Source organism: Sarcophilus harrisii, chromosome 1, assembly GCF_902635505.1.
Source record: "Sarcophilus harrisii chromosome 1, mSarHar1.11, whole genome shotgun sequence".
Classification (NCBI taxonomy): Eukaryota; Metazoa; Chordata; class Mammalia; order Dasyuromorphia; family Dasyuridae; genus Sarcophilus; species Sarcophilus harrisii.
Genome location: NC_045426.1, coordinates 270866549 through 270886587, shown reverse-complemented (window position 1 = coordinate 270886587; position 20039 = coordinate 270866549). Strand labels below are relative to the sequence as shown.

The window sequence follows — 20039 nt, the reverse complement described above, 5'->3', positions numbered from 1 at the left end:
AAAAATTTCTCAGGGAAAAAGGTATATCACAAGTGGAAAAAGAAACCCTGTACTAAATGGCTTCTAAAGTTTCTTCCTGTTCTAGGTCTATGATCCATTTACTAAAGCACAGAATGATTGATTGCAAGGACTTGAAATGAAGTTATAGATTCTTGAATTATCCATGCATTTGCCAGATACTGTGCTGAGTGCTGGTGATACAAAGTTGAAAAAGACAATCACTGCTTATGCTTAAGGAACTTATAATCAAATGAGAATAATAATGATTTCTGGCAAAAGTCTTAGTGCAGTTTTATGCTATTATAGCATATTAAAACACAAAGATCTAGAGAATATCTTGTAGCATTCTTGTAGCATGTAGTTGCCAAAATGTTTTATATATATTATCTTCTTTGAGTTTCACAGTAATCCCAAAGAGTGGGTGCCACAGGTATCATCTTCATTTTACAGATGAGTAAACTGAAGCTAAAAATGAAAGCAGTTCAACAGCATGTTCACAAATAACTCCACCATATGGTAGAGTATGATAAAAGGAAAGGAAAGACTCAAAGTGCTATAGGAAAGCTTAAGGAAGTAGAGCAGGTACATCTTGGGAAGAGCAAAAAGGTTTCATGGATACAGTGGCATCTAAACTTGGCTTCAATGGAAGAGAAAGCTTTCAACAAGCAGAATTAGGAGATTATTACAATAGTCTAGGCAGTAAGCATGGCAACCAGCTGAGTGGCAATGTGAGTGGAGAGGAGGTATTAGAAGAAAAGATATTTTAATATAGGTACCCTTATCAGATTTGTAAATAGCCTGAAACTGAAGAGAATAGTTAACACATGGAATGAGAAATCAAGGATACAGAAAGATCTCAACAGGCTAAAAGGAAATGAGATTTAAGAGATTCTAAAAAATAAATTTCACACATATGAGATTGGAGAACTTTGTTCAGGTAATGAACAGTTTGTGTGAAAAAGATCCAGGGAGATAAATCCCAGAGGACTTGATGAAACATACTGTTCAACATGAAGAATAAGACAAACAGACATTGGGCATGTCAATATGAAGATTAGTTTTGTTTGATTATGTATGTTTGAAGCAGAAAGTTTTTGTTTTTTTTTTCTGAATTGGGGTAGAGAATGGGTTGGGAGAGAACTAATTTTCAAAATAAAATTTTTAAAGAAAAAGCTCCAGGAAAGTCAGTGGACTGAAAGCTCAATTTAGTAGATGAATAAAGCTAATACAATCTTAGAAACTAAGAACTAAGAAAGATACAGTATCTAGAAACACAGGAGTTTATGTTTCTATACTCTGCCCATCTAGAAAATGTATTCAGTTTGGAGTACCACATTTTAAGAAAGACATGAAATAAGGTGGAGCTCATCGAAAGCAAACTGACCATTATGTCAATGGAAATGGAGACCACGTCCCCCAGGTTTTAGTTGAAAGAGTTGGACATGTTTAGCATTTAGTAAGGAAAAGAAAATACTCCGGGGAAAAAAGTTAGCTTTCTTCTAAGTATTTGAAGAGTGGTGTGTCACGTGGAAGAGGAATTTAACTTATTTGTTTAGTCCCAAAGACCAGAAGTGACGTCAATGGATAGACTTTCCAACAGATAATTTTTGAAAATTTTTTTGAAAAAATAACAAACAAAACTTCAACAATTAAAGTTATCCATTGGTCTACCTTGGATGATAGTGGGCTCCCCTCACTAGAGGGCTTCAGGATGAAAGACCATTAGTTGTAATGGTGGCTGAAGAGCCATCATTTAGGTACAACTTGATCTACTTTACACTTCTCTATGTTCCTGTTTTATTATTATCTGTCTTATAATTGTTATGTATTTATTATATTATTGCCTTTTGGGTTATGTGTCATATGCATTCACCGTGTGCATCACATACCAATCCTCCTAGAACGAGGAGACTCAGCCAAAGAGAAATACAAACCTCATATTTCCTCCATTATCTAGCCAGTTTTTGTAGGCACCTGGTATAGTGTGGAAAATGTACTGAACCTTGAGAAAGAAGAGACTTGGGCTCAAATAGCATCTCCTCTGCATACTAGTGAGGTGAGAGTGGGAGAGTTAATTTAACAACTCTGTCAGTTTCACCATCAATAAAATGGGGGTAATGATACCCATAGTATCTATCTTACAGATAACAGATATACCTTATAAGTAATCTGGAAAGTACTTTTGTAAACCTAAAAGAGCTATATAAAGAACTATTTATAATTATCAATTACCCTGATCTCTCACCCAAAGGCACTAATGGGAAAAAAAAAATATCCCCACTCCCTCTCCTTATACTTTCCTCAGAAAAGGACTTAACCTCAGGGATTCTTTATGCTTCTTATATGTCACGGGCTCTCTTTGGTTATCTGGCAAAGTCTATGGACTCCCTTCTCAGAATAATTTTTTTAAATGCAGAAAATAAGCTTACAATGGAAGTCAATTTTATGTTAAAATGTAGTTATCAAAATATCTAAAAAATCTATGATACAGTAATATATCTGGCAATGGATCTGAAAACTATAGTAATTGCAAATTGATGCCACCTTGAGTAGAATGCTAAAGTTGGAGTCAGAAAGACCTGAGTTTAAATCCAATCCCAAACATTTATTAGTTTTATGACTCTGGGCAAGTCAGTTAACTTGCCTCAGTTTCCTCATCTATAAAATGGGGATAATAATAGCACCTACCTCTGGTTGTTGTGAGAATAAAATAATATTTACAAAGCATTTTGCAAACTTTAAAATTTTTGTTGCTGTTTTTGTTGATGCTGTTGTTATTGTTATTAATTTTGAAATCTCTGCAACAATTATAATGTAATTTTTAAATATCCATGATTTTTCTTTGTAACAAAGTCTAATATTACTTTGGTTTGTTGTCTGTGTTAACAATGTTAACAATGAAGAACATGTTAAATTTCAATAAGAGGTCAGTGAAAATAAAGATATGATTGTTTTCCCATTTAAATTCATAGACTCCCTATCCACGCACTCCCCACATTCCCAAATTAAAGACATTTGCTGTACCTAAACTATCCCTTTCAGCTATACATTATTTGTAAGATGTTTTCCACAAAATTTTAGCTGGATATGAATGCTCGGTGGATGATTTGTTGCATTCAGTCCCCCAGGGATGATTGAGTTTTATCTATAATCCACTTGTCTGGGTTGCATTGGTTTGCTCAGAAACCTGTAGTAAAATAGAGATTCCTAAAAAGTAGTTTTGTCTATACCTAGATAGGCCTTTTTTGTCTCCCCTACTAGAATATAAGCTGGTTAGTGTGATGACTGCGTACTTTAAAAATCAGCCAGAGTCAGGAATTCAGGTTAAGGGAAAATCTTCAATCTTTATTCTCACTAGAGGTGAAGAAGGATCAGAGGTGGAGGGGGATTGGAGGTGAAGGGGGATCGGAGGTGAAGGGGGGATCACGCAATATGTGCAGCTGCAACAGGAAACCAGCCAGCAGTCTCTCTCTCTGCCCCTCTGCCTCCACCTACCAGAATCATCATTTCCTATGCAATACATCAGGACTTGCACAAAGAGTGGGCGGGGGGCCATTCTTTCTCCAAGCATATACATTAATAGAGTATAGTCCGATTACTATTTAGCCTCATGTGCTTGGGATCTCAGTGCATCAACTCGAGCTTCAGCCCATTATAGGTTAGCTTTTACATAAAAAAATACTTAATAACTACTTGCTCGACCCCCTAACTGTCTCCTGGCTTCTAACCATTCCCCATCTCCATCATTTAGTCAATGCAAGAAGGCATTTATCATTTGCCTACTATGTATCATGTACTGTACTAGGTCCTGGGGGAAATAAATGACAAAAATGAAAATGTCCCTACCTTTATTCAGAGTATACATAGTACCTAGAAGACGCACATGCATATCCAAAACACGAGTAGGTATATGCAAAGCACAAACAAGATGACCTTGGAGGGAACAACATTGGCAGGTAGAGGGACCAGGAAAGAATGCAGACAGGAGGGTCTTGGGCTGAGTTTTAAAGGAAGAGGGAGACACTTCAAGGTATGGAGGATAATCCGGAGAAAGGTGGAGAAAAGGAGGAGAGTCAAAGAGGAAAAGCAGCAAGTGGGCTAGACCCCAGAATGAGGGAAATATAGAGATAAAGATATATGAACTCTAAGAATTTTTAAAATGATACCTAATAGGGGAATTTGCATTTGATCTTAAAGGTAATAGGGAGCCATTACATTTTCTGGAAGCGGGGAAGGGAAAAGCCTGACGGCCATACTGTTGTAAAGAATGGTTTGGAATGAAGAGAGGCAAGAAAACCAATTAGAAGGATATGGAAGGAAGGAAAGGAAGGGGAGGGAAGGAGCAGGAAGAAAGGAAGGAGGGAGGAGAAAGGGAGGGAGAGAAAAAGGAAGGAAGGAGGAAAAGAGAAAAAGGAAGGAAGGCAGGGAAAAAGGAAAAGATGGAGGGAAGGAGGGAGGAGGGAAGAAAAGAGGGAGAAAGGAGGGGAGGCTGGGAGAAAGGAAAAGAAGGGAAGGAGGAAGAAAAAAGGGAGGGAGAGAGGAGGAAGGGAGGGAGGATGACCAAATACTGTGTTAAACACTTTACAACTATTTCATTTGATCTTCACAACAACTCTGAAGTTGGCATTATTATCATCCCCATTAGAGGATTAGACACTAGAGGCAGACACTAAGGTTTCAAACCAGTTAGTTTGAAAAGATAGTGGAGACTTCCATTGTAATAGGAAATTCAAAGGAAATGTGAGTTTGGAGAAAAGACAATGAATTTCAGACATGATGCTTATGAAATATTTGGGCCAAAGCATCCAATAGACAGTAGATGATGCAGGACAGGAACTCAGGAAGAAACTGGAATTCGAGCTTCCCCTAGCTGTCAAAATAATCTTCCTTAGGGCTAGGTCTGTCCCTTCCTGCCCTCTTCTAAACTGCTATATGGTTCCCTGACACCCAAGGGACAGAACAAAATGTTTAGCCTGGTAGTGAAAGATTTCTATAATCCTGTCAAATTTACCTTTCCAGCTTAATCTCACTCTCCTCCCTATCCTTCATGCTCCATTGCATTGCAATATAATTAAAAGAGTGAAGAGTCAAGAACTGGGTCCCAGTTTTGCTTTACCACAATAAGTCCTGATTTGGGGATTTCAGAGTGGGTATTCAGGGAAATCCTCTTGAAGAAGGTGCTACACTCTACCTTGAATACCACTTTTTTATAAATAAGTCACATCCCACCCTCACAATTTTTTTCAATGCTTTGACCATATTTTAATTTTTCTATCAATTTTGACCCTTTTCCCTCTGTCTTGTCTGTCTTATCCTTTCCCTCTTTTTTGAAAAAAATTCATACATTTACTTTTAATATACATTGTTTTTTGAATCATGTTGGGAGAGAAAAAATCAGAACAAAAAGGGAAAACCACCTCATAATTTCTTGATTGAAAACTCCATAAAACAAGGAACTGGGGATTTTATTTTTCAATTTTTGGAAAACCCCCCCCATTCCCTGTACACAGTAAACACTTAATAAGTGGTTGTTGAATTAAACAGATGTTTATCAAACATTTAGAGCAACTCTTATCTTCATGGAAATCTGCATTTGTTGTGTATTTATTCCGTACACTAGTCATTCGGGCAGATGTCACCTAGTGTCATGTGAGACAGAATGACTAGGTGACAAGAGACCTGGCACTGCAGTCTGGAGACCCTATATATTGACTCTGGGAAAGTCACTTAACCCTATTTGCCTTCATTTCCTCATGTGGACAATGAGCTGGAGAAGAAAATAGCAAACCACTCCAGTATCTCTGCCAAGAAAACCCCAGATGGGGTCATGAAGAGTCTGACATGACTGAACAACAACAAATACTTGTCAATGAGCCTCAGAACCAGGAAGACACAGATTCAAATTCTGCCTTTAACATGTACTGGATATGTGACCCTCCTGAAATTACTTAACTTCTCAGATCTCTAGACCACTTTTAAGATTATAAACAAAATCATAAAGATTCCAAAATTTCAGAGAAAGTACTGAGCTAAGAAACATAGAAAATGTCTTCATTTAGAATTACTGTATATTAATGAAGTCATAGATTTCATCCCCATGCTCCACTAAATGACCATAGCAAGGATAACAGCTTTAAGCTTTGCTAAGAACTTTGCATGCATTATCACCTCTGAGATATGACCCTCAGGACAACTCTTTGAGGCAAGTGCTGTTATCATAATCTTTCTAACATAAGGCAAACAGGCTGACAATATGGCTAAGGGAAAGCATGCTATGTACCCTCATGGGGCCAGCAAGTGAGCTGGAGGTAAAGGCATCTATCTGACCCCTGGGCCTTATCCCTATCTCCCTACTTACTGCCTCTCTTTGAGGAGGAAGCATGGCCTAAATTCAAGCCTCTGGACTAAGTGGCTCCTGATATCTGGGCTATGACTGAGACCTTCTGATTATCAAGGTCCTTAAAATTCTACAGCCTTTGAATCCCTAATATCTTGGTAAAAGTCAAGTATTCATTATATACTTATATTAATATTACATTTCAATATGCACTATGTTATTACTTATTATTATTATGTTATGTTATACCTGGAAATATAAATACAAACAGAAAGGCAGGGTCTGCCCTCAAGAAGTTAATATTCTAATGGAAAAAGATAATACATAAAAATGACCTAAAAAGGGGGTGGGAAAAATAAAAGTACCTAGTACAGGGACATTATAGAGAAAACCAATCTAGAGATGAATGAGAGATGGCCTGATCACTAAAAGAAACAAGGTCCTGCTGTGTAGAATTGAGGCCTGAGGGATGATGGGAAGAGAGGGAAGCCAAAAGAAGTAACTGCTCCCCAGATTTCCCCAGGGGTCTGCCCTAGATGGAGTAGTCTAGTCTGGGTTTTTCTTGGCCTCTACAGGAGACTTTCTATGTAAGTCAAAACCCCCACCCTTTAAAAAAAAATCCTTGTCTTTGAGTGAATTCCAATGATGAGGTGAGGAGCTGAGGAAGCCATATGTGGCCAAGATACAGACGCTATTCTGGAAATATTGGGAATTTTCCCCCCAAACTCCCCATCCTGCCCAGAGGTTCAGAAAAAAAGCTAAATTTACCAGCAATCCTATGTTTGAGAACTTACAGGTCAAATGAATTTATCTTAGCATCTGTGGTTCTACATGGATATATGGTGATCTGGGAAACAGAACTATGGTTCAGTTAACTAATTTCTTTCTTAATAATGATTGTTGTTGTTGTTTTGGAGGGGGGTAATTTGCTGTTGTTATTGTGCAATTTGTTCACAGGTAACACAGGAGGCAGTGACCTAAATGGGACTTTAGAAGATGAAATTTAACCCCACAAGCTCTTCCCCACACCTTTGTGGAGCTGCCACTTAGGGGAGAAAAGCTGCCCCGTCTGCCAGGCCTAGACAGCAGGGGAAGGGCCAAGGGCCTCCTTCCAAATATGGCTCAACCCAAATCTGATAGCCTGACAGTACCCCAAGCCCAGGCACCTCAGGGCAAGGTACCCCAGAGTCAACCACCCCAAACCCAGGCACTCCAGGGCCAGGCTCCTCAAAGCAAGCCATCTCAGAGCCAAGTACTCCAAGCCCAGGCTCTTCAGGGCAAGGTACCCCAGAGTCAAGCACCCCAAGCCCAGACACCCCAGGGCCAGGCTCCTCAAGCCCAGATACCCCAGGGCCAGGCTCCTCAGGGCCAAGCACCCCAAGCCAAGATATCCCAGGGGCAGGCTCCACAGGGCCAAGCACCTCAATCCCAGGCACCCCAGGACCAGGTTCTTCAGAGCCAGGTACCTCAAAGCCAAGCACCCCAAGCCCAGGCACTTCAGGACAAACCACCCCAATCCCAGGTTCCCAACAGCAAACCCAAGGAGCAGGCAAAACCCCCATATCCCTCCAGCCAGAAGGCCCTGGTGACAGGAGGTGGTGGCTACTTTGGGTTCAGTCTGGGCTCCAGTCTTGTCCGGAAAGGAGTCTCAGTGGTTTTGCTCGACATCCAGCATCCTAAATGGGAGCTACCCAAAGGAGTTGCATTCATTCAGGTATGACTGACATTACCTTTGCAGGAGAGACAAGTGCACCCAGACAGACAATTACTCTTCTATTGGGGGGGAAAGGATGTTTTTGGTTTACTTTATGCAGTTGGGGAAAGAAGTTGGTCAAATGGGGAATTTTTATCCACGGAATTAAGCCAAGTTGGGGGAAGAGAGTTTGGGAACAATATGAAAGCAAGGAAAATTGAGTGATAATTCATAAACCCAAAAGATCAAGATTCTTCATGATAGTCACAGATTTTAAAAAGCATTCTTATCTAGCCCTGCCTAATAAGACAATGTTCCTTGAACAAGGAAGTCTTTGCCTATTTCAGGGTAAAAACCTGAACTGAAGGAGAAACTGGGGTCCCAGTCAAGGACTCTGTGTGTTTCACCCATCTCACCCCAACTTCTCTCATTCTGTTTTCCAGGCTGACATCCGGGATGGGGAGGCCCTATATCAAGCCTGTGAAGGAGTTGACTGTGTTTTCCATGTGGCTTCCTATGGAATGTCAGGTGCTGAAAAGGTGTGATCAAACCCCACCCTTCCTTCCTACTCCCAGGACCTCAGCCCTGGTCCATGTTGGTCAGGGAGATGATGGCTACAGACACTATGATTAACAAGAAATGATGAAGGAGCTACTCTCTTTGTAGTTGTTTTGTTTTGTTGAGGGAGAAGGGGGCAGAAATTTAAGGGAAAAAATCAACTTCCACAAAGTATCTGCTTTCTAAGGATGAAAGAATTCATTTAACAAAAAACTGAATAATCCAGGCCCCACCCCCAAATCCCAATTGAAAAAGTGCCTACTGTATTTGAGGCACTGTAGGACATAGACAGGAATGATACAAGAACTTCACAGAATTTCAATCTACTAATTTGTCTCCTATTCCCTATGTGCTTTCTCCTCCTAGTTCTTCCCCTTGTTTCTCTCTTTCTGTCTCTCTTCCTCCCCTCCTCCTTCTCCTCCTCTCTCTGTCTCTCTCTGTCTCTCTCTCTTTCTGTCTCTGGGTGTCTCTGTCTCTGCATGTCTCTCTCTTTCTCCCCCCTTTCTTTTCTCCTCTTCCCCCCCCCTTCTCTCATTTTCCCTTCTTTGTTGTTGCTCTCTTTGTCTCTTTATCTCTGACCCCCACACACGTGGGTCACAAATAGATGGAAGCAGAAATAGGACAGAGGGGAAATGTCAATTAAATATATCCAGAGCTTCTAGAGAGGGTCCAGAAAGAAGCCAAGATTTCGGTCCTCCTTAGCTTAGGGATCTTGGAGTGACTTAGAGGCATCACGGGTCATGGGCTTTCTTAAGGGGATTAACTTCCAGTGCTAAAGACTATTTTGAAGGAATAACTAATACACTGAATGAGTTTCTCCCTGCCTTTGTATCTCACCTCTTTCAGTGAACTAACTGGGGTGAATGAGAAGTCCTGAGACTAAATCTGAGAAGAAGTTGAGAATCAATCAGAGCATAAAGGAAGAGTCCCACGTCTCCATGCTTAACTTGTCCCTGTCCTACCTACAAGGGATGGATTGGGGGACTTTTGTTGGTGTTTTCCCAGCTTTCCTAAAAATGAGGCTTAGAACTGGGGGGAAGAGGAGAAGACATTTGGAAGGGGGAAGAAATGAGAGAACCCCTGATTCTGCCTATGGAAGCAGGAAGTAAGGGTTATTAGTTGCCAGCCATGGACTACAGACCCCTCCCTTTTTTTTTAATCTTTATTTTCTTAAAACCAAAAATATAGTAATGATGGGTTTGGTGTAGGAAACAACATCGACGTCTTAGGATCACACATTTAGAACTAGAAGGCACCTTAAAGACCATCAGATCCATTCCTCTCAGATGAAGAAACTGAGGCACAGAAAGGCCAAGAGTAACATAACTAGTAAATGTCTGTGGTAGGATTTTAACTTTGATCTTTCAGAAACTGCCAGTACCCCATCAACTACACAGTGTTGTCAAACTTAAATGGAACGAGATCCCTGCCATACTGTTGACTTAGAAAATCACAAATTGAGATCATCTGTGTTGTATTACATTTGTATTGGTTTTGCTAAATATTTCCCAACTGGGACAGCTAGGTAGTACAGTGGTTAGAGCACCAGCCCTGAAGTCAGGAGGACCTGAGTTCAAATCTGGGCTCAGACGCTTAACACTTCCTAAGCTGTGTGACCCTGGGCAAGTCACTTATCCCCAATTGCCACACATACAAATATATATATACACATATATATAATATATATATATATATATAATTAAAATACCATTGGAAAAATATATATATATAATTTTTTTCCAATGGTATTTTAATCTGGTTCAGGCCCTACCCAGAGTAGTCTATGGACTTGAATTTATTGCCTCTCAATAGGACTGAGATTTAAATCCCATCTGTGTGATAATTGGACAAATTTCTTAGCCTCCCCAGGTTTCAGTTTCCTCATCTGTAAAATTGGGAGGAAGGAGGGACCAATGGCCTTCCTGCCTCCAAGGGTTGTGTATATTCCCAACCCTATTAGCACACACACACACACACACACACACACCCTAACCTTAGGGTCTGAATCAGCTACTTCAGCATCCAGCATATCCAGGGGAGACTCAGCAACTTTCCTCCCATCTTCTTCTTGTAGCTGCACAAAGAACAGATTGAATCTGTAAACATTGGCGGAACTAAAATAGTGATTGACGGTAGGAGCTCGGCTGCCCACTCCCTAGTGCTGTGACCTGAATCTGCAAAACTGCTGTGCTGTGTCCTGATCTTTCCTTTTCTCTCCTCTTTTCTTTTTGAGAGGAACTATGTGCTGACCACAGACCCCCAAGTGAGCACCTGGGGGAGCTGAACTGGGAATCCTGCAGGCAAAATTCCCACTGACTTGGGAAGAACCTGACCCAGCCTACAGAAAGTGGGGATCAGAGACCCCCTATTCTCTTGTCTGGGGTGGCCCACTCCGGAACATTTCCCTCTTTCTCTCTGTCTGACTACTAACTGGACCTACCAGTGAGTGGTCAATGTGAGTTCTGCCATCCTGAGGTCATGCTGAGAGTATGGTTGCCATGTCCACAGCTTTAAATGCAGAAGTGGTAGAAAGTGGGAGAGTAGGGATGGGGAAGAAAAGAAAGGAGGATTCTGGGATCCCAGGGATACTTATTCGGCCTCAGATTACAACCACTTTTAAGTGTTTCTAGCTCCAAAAGTAGAGGCTGAATGCCAGGAATGGGAGGAATAGAAACTACTGAAAAATAGAAGGAATGAATTATGAAGGGGCCTCCTCGATATTCTGGCCTGGGCGCCTCTGGGCTTTATTTTTTGTTATCTGCAGTGTCTCTCAGTAGTTAGATCCCTTGACTTAGAATCAGGAAGACCCAAGTTCAAATTCTACCCCTTCTTCAAGTAACTCTTCAAGTCATTTAATCTTTTTTCAGCCTCATTTTCTTATATGCAAAATGGGTATCATAATAATAGCAAGGCTGTCAAGTGCAATACTATTTGCAGGCCACTTTGTTAACATAAAGCACAAATAAATGCTCTGTTATAATTATTCCTGAAAAACCCCTGTCTCTAAGGCTATACAGTAGTTTTTACTGCTATACATACATACTCAGTTATGAAATAGTTTGAAGCCACCAAGTACTCAAAGAGTGGGTTCATTTTAGCATTCTTTTCTTGGTAGGGGCAAAGTGCACCCTTGGGTTCATCTTGCCACATGAGCAAATGAAACCTTTAATCAGAAGACCCCAGCTTTATTAGTGCTCCCAGCCATCCTCCTGTGCCTGAGGAGAAATGATGAGCTGAGTTCAAAAGAGAAAGTATTAATAGTAAGGAGAGGTGGTCTCTTCTTAAGGGAATGTTCCTGATTGTCACAGGCAATTCCTTACTCACACCATGTCTTCTGTGTGTGTGTGTGTGTGTGTGTACTTTTGTATATGCTTGTATATTTACACTTTTGTTTTGCATGTATATGTTTGTGTGGATAGTCTGCATCAAACGGCAAATTCCAAGGCTTGTCTACACCAGCACTGTCAATGTTGTATTTGGAGGAAAGCCCATTGTGCAAGGTGATGAAGACTCTGTGCCATATTTCCCACTTGAAAAGGTACCAGATTTCTTGGGATTAGAGGACTAAGTTGGGGAAAGGGTAAACACACTATTCTATTTGAAATAATGCAAATTTTGTTCCCTTGCCTACTCTCTCACCCATCTCACCATGTTTGAAGCTGAATAATTAGGGCCAGGTAGGTGACAAAGTAGATAAAGCCCCAGGACTGGAGTCGGTAAGATGAGTTCAAATCCAGCCCCAGACACTTATTAACTGTGTGACCCTGGCCAAGTCATAGAACCCTGTTTGCTTCAGTTTCCTCGTTTGTAAAAATGAGCTGGGGAAGAAAATAGCAACCATTTGAGGTTTTTGGAAAGAAGGAAAGAAAGAAGGAAGGAAGGAAGGAAGGAAGGAAGGAAGGAAGGAAGGAAGGGGAGGGAGGGAAGGAAGGAAGGAAAGAGGGAGGGAGGGAGGGAAAGAAGGAGGGAAGGAAGGAAGAAAGGAAGGAAGGAAGAAAAGGAAGGAGGGAAGGAAGGAAGAAGGGAAGGAAGAAAGGAAGGAGGGAAGGAAGAAGAAAGGAAGGAGGGAAGGAAGGAAGAAAGGAAGGAAGGAAAGAAGGAAGGAAGGAAGGGAAGGAAGGAAGGAAGGAAGGAAGGAAGGAAGGAAGGAAGGAAGGAAGGAAGGGAGAGAGAGTAAATACAAAATGCTGTGCATTCAAAGCCTTTATAACCTAGCCCCATCCAACCTTTTCAGTCTTCTTGCACATTCTCTTCATTCCAGTGACATTGCCTTCTTGGCTGTTCTGTAAAGACATTCCGTCTCTTGTTTCAAAACTTTAATCTGGTTCTTACTCTTTGCCTGAAATAATCTCCTTTCTCTACTCTGTCTACTGATGTGCTGCTTTAAATCCCAACTAAAATCCCATTTTTAACTAGAAGCCTTTCCCAACCTCTCTCAATTCTAGTGCCTTCCCTCTATTAATTACTTTCTACTTATCCTTTTAATAGCTCTCTCTCCACATATATAGAAATATATTTTATACACACACACACCACACCCATATCTGTTTTCATATTGTCTCCCCCATTAGATTATAGACTCTTTGAAGTTAGGAACTGTCTCTTTTGCCTCTTTTTTGTATTCCCAGTGCTTAACACAATGCCTGGCACAGAGTATGTCTTTAATGAATGTTTATTGATTGATTAGTTTCTTGGTGACCCCAATGCCTAGGACAATGTCTGCATATTATAGGTGCTTTACAAATATACACTTAATTAATTGATGAAGGCAGTATTATGACACAGGATTCATCTCTGAAGAAATATAGGACCTTGAACTGTGTGAGGCACATACTACTTTCACTCTAAAACTTATTCTTAACTCAGAAGTTATAATCCGTGAATCTCAGAGGGAAGTAGATCCAGGTTATTGCTGCTGCCTCAGTCCCTGGCCTATAAATAAACTATAACTCTGGAATCTCCCACGAGATATAAATGTAGCCTGTCATCATCAAGGTTACTGATGGGAAGTTTAATTTTTTTCCAACTGGAAAAAGGGACTGAAGGATAATGGACAATGAAAATCTAGGAACTTTTGGAGTGTGAATTAACTCACAGCTGCAGGTCAATTGCAAGGAAAGAGACTGCTACCCAAAATTGTATATGATCCGGAGCAATTAGAGCCTTGTCTAGCTCCCTGACCCACTTAAGGAGTGACTTACCTGTATGGACCTGTCATTATACTGGGAGCTATCAGATTTATTCCCTCTCTACTTCATCCTCCTCGTCTACCTCACCACTACCTAGCAAACTGACTCTCTCAGTTTCAGGAGTTAGTGCTGTCTCTGAATCTTATTTTTTTTTTATTGTCTATATGAAACATAAGTGCTGACTCTTGTCTCCAGATATGAGTGAATTACAGTGACACTTAACTACAAATCTATAATGAAATTTCTTCTTTCTCCTCTCTTACTTTCCTCTTCTCTACTTTCTCCTCGTTCAGTTTTTCCTTTTCTCATCCCCATATGCAATCCCAACTGCAAGGTCCTATTAATTCTATCTTTGGGGGAGGAAGCGCAAGGGCTGAGGCAATTAGGGATAAGTGACTTGCCCAGGGTCACTCAGACAGGAAGTATTAAGTGTCTGAGACAGATTTGAACTCAGGTCCTCCTGACTTCAGGGCCAGTGCTCTATCCACTATACCACCTAGCCGCCATTCTGTCTTTGTAACACTTTTCAAATATTTCCCTTTCTCTTCATACAAATGGCTATCACTTTAGCTCAGGTCCTCTTTATCTTTTGCTTAAATTGGCCTCCTAATTTGTCTTATTCTAGTTTTATTTTTTCTAATCCATCTTTCACAAAACTGCAAAAATAACTTTCTTAAAGCACAAGTGTAATCATGTCACTCCGTTACTCAAGGAATTTTCAGTGACTACTTGTTGTCTCTAGCATAAAATATTAATTCCTCAGCCAGGCATTTAAGGACCTTCATAATCTAGCTCCAGTCTACTTTTCCACAGTCTCATAACTCCCTTTAATGTACTTTGTTCCAGTTAAAAACAACCATTTCTTCTCCTGCTTCCATGCATAAAGTATCCCCTATGCCACAAAGGTACTCCCCATTCATCTCTGTCTGTCGGAATACTTTTCTTCCTTTAAGGCTCAGCTCAGATACTCTTGTCTTCTGTGAGATCTTCCTGATCCTCTTAGATATTAGTCCTTTCTAATTTTATTATATTTACTTATATATGTATTATATTCTTTTCAGCAGAATGAAATCTCCTGGAGGAAAGAGAAAGCTTGGTTTTTGTCTTTCTATCCACAGTGCCTTGCTTGTAGTTTTTATACATTTTTATTTAATTGAATTGAGTAGCAATGTAATCTTGGAGGTAGGAAACCTAAGTTACTTTCTACTGAATACATAGCCTAAATCTCTGATTCTTGATTTCTTCATCTGTTAAATACTAGCTACTCATAATATTGCTTTAAAAAAATCACATTGTAAACTATAAAATGCTAAATACAGGTAAATTATTAAGAAAATGGAAATGGGAATTTCAATTATCTCCTTAATTTGGCACAACCTGGTCAGACTGGGAAGTGAGGCAAAAGCTAAAATAATTTTATAAACTTTGAAACATTATGTAAACGTGAATTTAAAGAATTGGTTTATCCATCCCTCCGATGTTGTACAGGACAGTGCCCCAGAATAACCTGAACAGATTGGGAAGGTAGGTAAAAACTCTCAAATGGTTCATATACAAGGGGTGCCCCCAAATAGTATGCTAGAAAATAAGAATAAAATATGGAGGGAGTAGAAGATTCAGTCACATCCCAAAGAGATGTCATCTCATAACCTGAGCTGTAGGCGCCTCTTTGCCATAGACTCCCTGGAGAGCAGTCCCAGTATGTGAGCAATACATGCAGTGACAGGTGGGGATACTAATGGAAAAAGGCAGCCCTGGTTCTTGACCTCCTCCGTGGCTTTTTTCTTCTTGCTTCAGCACATTGACCACTATTCACGGACCAAAGCCGTCGCAGACCAGATGATCCTCACATGCAATGGAACCCCACTCCCTGGTATGATGGGGACAAGGCACAGTATTTATGTGGAGATAGAAAAAGGAAGGCACCAGACGACATGGGGAGTGAACTGTCCCAGAAATGTTCTGTTTGCTTTAAACTGATCGCAGAATTTCAGAGTTGAAAGGGAGTCCTGAGTTCATCTGATCCAAACCATATGCCAAAAAGAATCCCTACCACTACACTGAGAAAAGTGCACGATCATCCAGGTTTTGATTGAAGACTCCTCCTAACCCACAAGGAAGCCCATTCCGCTTTTGGACACCTTGTTAGAAAGGTTTTTTTCTTCCTTATTTCAAGCCTCAAATTGCCTCTTTTTAGTTTCCCCCCATGGTTGTGCCCTCTAGGACCAAACAAAACGAGACTAATTGCCCATCAACATGACAGTTTCTCTGTCCCTTCTGAGTCTTCTCTTTTCTAGACTTAACTCCCCCTTACTTTTCAAATGATCCTCATACTGATTGTGCTCAAAAACCTTCACCATTCACTTTGCCCTCTGGACCCCAAGTTTATCAACATCCTTCCTGACTGGGGTGTTTAGAATTATATTATGGTTCTGAGAACTATTTTCGGCTCTAAATTATAAATCCTAAATTTCGCCCCCTCCAAAAGAATATCAGCCAACATAATGAATGTGACACTGGCAAAATTACAAATGTCAAGTGTGTGTGTTTGTGTGTGTGTGTGTGTGTTGCAATGCAGCAAGCAGTTGACTGCATCTTCCCCTTCTCCAAACCATAATTCCAATGAAAGAAGAGTAAAAATTTCAGGGGTGATGACAGATCTGGGCAATTCCAACTTCACTGGCTAATGAAAGAAAGTGCTGGCTCCTTCTCTTGATCCCAGGATATTTTTCTACTCTCGGTTACAGATCTCATTTTTTAAATCTATCTTTACTATTGAAGGATTATTCTCCTGCCCAAGCAAAAGTGGCTTCTGGCTCATACCTCCCTCTTCAGCCCAGCAGCTTCTGCGGCAGACACCCGATCCTCCTGCTTAGAATTATTTATCAGAGCATCCCCTGAGTTTTCCATGTTAAAGAGAGTCATGTATATTCTACCAGGCTGTCCACTTACCTGAGCAGCAAGCTCCCCAACAATGAATATAAACTGCAACCTAATCCCTCTGCCCAGGTGACCTGGAGTTTAAAATTAGACATGAGCCATTTACAGAAAGAAGCCTCTTTATCTAATCACTAACCAGGGATGCAGCTCCTGGGGTCACCCAGGATGGTTTCTACCCCTCGCCTTTTCCAGAAGGAGTAGCACCTATCAGAGCTTGGCCCTACCTGACCCATTTGACGGCTGGTTCTCTAGAAAATCTTACCTGATGCTTTGTGACTACCTGTGCTCCAAGGACAGGAACTTTCAGGTGCTCACTTGGATCACTTTCTGGGTGATCGTCTCTGCGAAAGCTAGGTGCTGTGAGGATTCAAATTGTGCAAGCTGCAATATAAGACACTGAGACAGACCTCTGAACCAATAGTTCTTTATTGAAGGATCCCTCCCTTCTAATGAAGTGGATCTCAGATCTTCTGAGATGCTCCCTTCTGCCAGGGCCTTATTTTTATAAGGTTTGATACCAAATTTGATACCTGAACATTTTAAAGAGGCTATACAAAATCCCATTGGTTGGTAGATTTTGCTTTACTGTCCAAAAAATGATGCATCACTTTGGTATGCCTGTAAGTGGGGGGGAAGAGAAAAGGGGATGTCTCTAAAGCATGGGTATCTCTATTAAATGGTCTTAAGATCATCACCTGCTCACATTGGGAAAAAGAGAATAGCCCAGAGGTACAAAAATAAATTGGGGGACTTTTCATGCTATTGAGCCACCTCCATCACACTGGGCTTCATCACTATAAGAAGGAAAAACAAGGGTGGAGGGCCTCCTGTTAGCTTCCTATGATTAACTAAGTGAAGTTAAAATTTATAGTTCACAGCTCTGGGCCTAATATACAGAACTTATAATCACTGGTCCTGTGGAAACTGATAAATATATATGTGTGTGTGTGTGTGTGTGTGTGTGTGTGTGTGTGTGTACAGCGATATAAATATATTTAACAATTTTATAAATATAAATACAGCAAACATTAATATTTATTGGGGTAGAGTAGGAGTCCAAATGAATTATTTCCCACAGTTCTATCCCTGGCTTGGTCTAGCTTTGTGACCTTAAATAAGGTCTCATCTTAAATAATTTCTCATCTTCAAAATAGGGAAGAGGATGGTGGGAACATGATATCCAGGGTTCCTTCCAGTTCCAAAATTCAATTCTTCTATAATTCATATGGGTTAAGTCAGCCAGTGTGTGAAATATTAGGAATAGGTCAGAGTGATTTTCATTATGTTTTCTAGTACTTTCCCTTCTATGATTATTCTTTAATTAAAACAATATCTAAGAATCTAATCCCTTTTGTGAAAATGACAGTGCCAAAGATGTATACTTAAGAGTCATGTTTTTCATTGTGCAGATGAATTTGCACTCCCTTGTAACAAGAGGCAAGACAGCTGGTTGAGGCTGGGGGTGGCTATGAGCCATAATGAAGTTACAGAGACAGGAAGCCCATGACCTTGGGCCTCCTTTGTAAACATTTTCCACTCAAAGATCAGTGGGAACTAGTATGACTCCTTTCCTTGTCCCCACAGGCTCAAATGGAAGAATAGGTCAGAACCACATATTCCCTGACACGCTGGTCTGTATAGACCAAAATAGGGCTGCCCCTTTACAGGTCAATTCCTTAAAGGGCTATAAGAACAAGCACCCTGGCTATAGTGAGCTTGGTCAATGAGCAAATCTTTAAATGAGGCACCTTGATGAGTTCTTTCCCAAGATGGAATATGTTCCTGAATGGCCATTCCCTCATTCTCTGGTCTATCTGAATGCCTTCTTCTCTGTACCACAGGAGGAGGTACTCTTCGAACATGTGTCCTTCGTCCCCCAGGTATCTATGGGCCAGAAGAACAGAGGCACCTTCCCCGAGTGGCGGTAGGTACTCTTGCTAGGAGCTGCAATACAGTCAGAAGGTAAACTCAGAATCAAGCATCTTGCTCAAACCAGTAAAATTCAACAAACATCAAGCACCTACTAGGTAAGCACAGCATTACCAATACAAAGAAATACCCAAAATACCAGCCCCTGCCGTGAAGAAGCTCATATAATAAGAGTAGATGATATATAAATGACTAGACACATGCAAGAATAGTTGAAGGTAATCTAAAGGGGAGAGAAATAAGTTGATAAGCAATTATTAAGTGCCTACTGGCACTGAGGGTACAAAGAAAGCAAAAGATAGTATTTGATACCAGGAAATGTAGAAATCCTGCAGACAATAAAATCTGAACTGAATCTTGAAGGAAGCCAGAAAATCTAAAAGGAGATAAAGGCTCAGAGCATTGAGAGCATGGCAGACAGCTAGTGTAAAGACATACAGGTGGGAGATTGAATGTCATATTCAAAGAACTATAACTAGGTTAGTTTATGGCTGGATCACCAACTGCATAGAATACAAAAAATGTTGCTAGAAAGCTAGGAAGGATCCAAGTTATAAAGGGCTGTAAATGCCAAAGGAATTCTGGCATGTTTGATCTGATAGATAATAAGGAACTTGGTGGTTAATCATGTCCAATTTTTTGTGACCCTATTTGTGGTTTTCTTGGTAAAGATACTGACTGGAGTATTTTGCCATACTCCAGTTAATTTTACAGATGAGGAAACTGAGGCAAATAAGATTAGCAATTTGGACACAGTTAGTGTCTGAGGCAGGATTTGAACTTGCACTTTCTATTGCACCACTTAGCTCCCTAATACGTAGTTACTGGAACAAGAACACAAATAACTATGATGGAAGGAAAACTGGATAAGCACAGGACAGTTTTTCTCCAAGTGCTATGAGAAAGAGGAAGAATAGTGCATTATTAGCTAAGGATAAAAAAGAGTCAGAGAGGATTTTTGTGGAGGAGATGGTTATCTATTATTGGGAGAAAATTTGTAATATTCTCTGATGAAAACAAGGGAGGAATAAAAAAAATTATAGGCTAAATTAAAAGATTGAAGAATTAAAGGATTAAGAATAAGAGGCCCAATAGAGAATAGATAATAGAAGTAAATAGGGTCTGCTCAGATATGGGACTTCCTCTAACTACATTTAGCAGCATGGGAGTAAGTGGAGAATGGAGCAACAACAAGCATTTGTGAAATACCCTACCAGGTACCAGACACTTCTGAGCTCAGAATATTTCTAAAAATTAAATTAAATTTTAAAAAATTATTTTCTTAATTAAACATTTTTAAATAGCTCCTGCCCTCAAGAAACTTACATTCTTTTTTTTTTCTGTTTATACATGTACATTAACTTTTAATAACATTTCTCTATAAATCATGTTG

The 20039-nt window shown here is 40.3% G+C and overlaps 1 protein-coding gene across 1 annotated transcript in view; it reads left to right on the top strand.

Annotated features, from left to right (window-relative positions):
- The first annotated feature begins 611 nt into the window (after nucleotides 1–611).
- SDR42E2 (short chain dehydrogenase/reductase family 42E, member 2) overlaps nucleotides 612–20039 on the top strand; it is a 33030-nt gene continuing 13602 nt past the window's right edge. The window contains 8 exon segments of the mRNA XM_003761471.3: nucleotides 612–728; nucleotides 7478–7882; nucleotides 7884–8051; nucleotides 8474–8569; nucleotides 10663–10720; nucleotides 12008–12126; nucleotides 15575–15650; nucleotides 18559–18641. Coding sequence (XP_003761519.2) covers nucleotides 612–728; nucleotides 7478–7882; nucleotides 7884–8051; nucleotides 8474–8569; nucleotides 10663–10720; nucleotides 12008–12126; nucleotides 15575–15650; nucleotides 18559–18641 — 1122 coding nt within the window.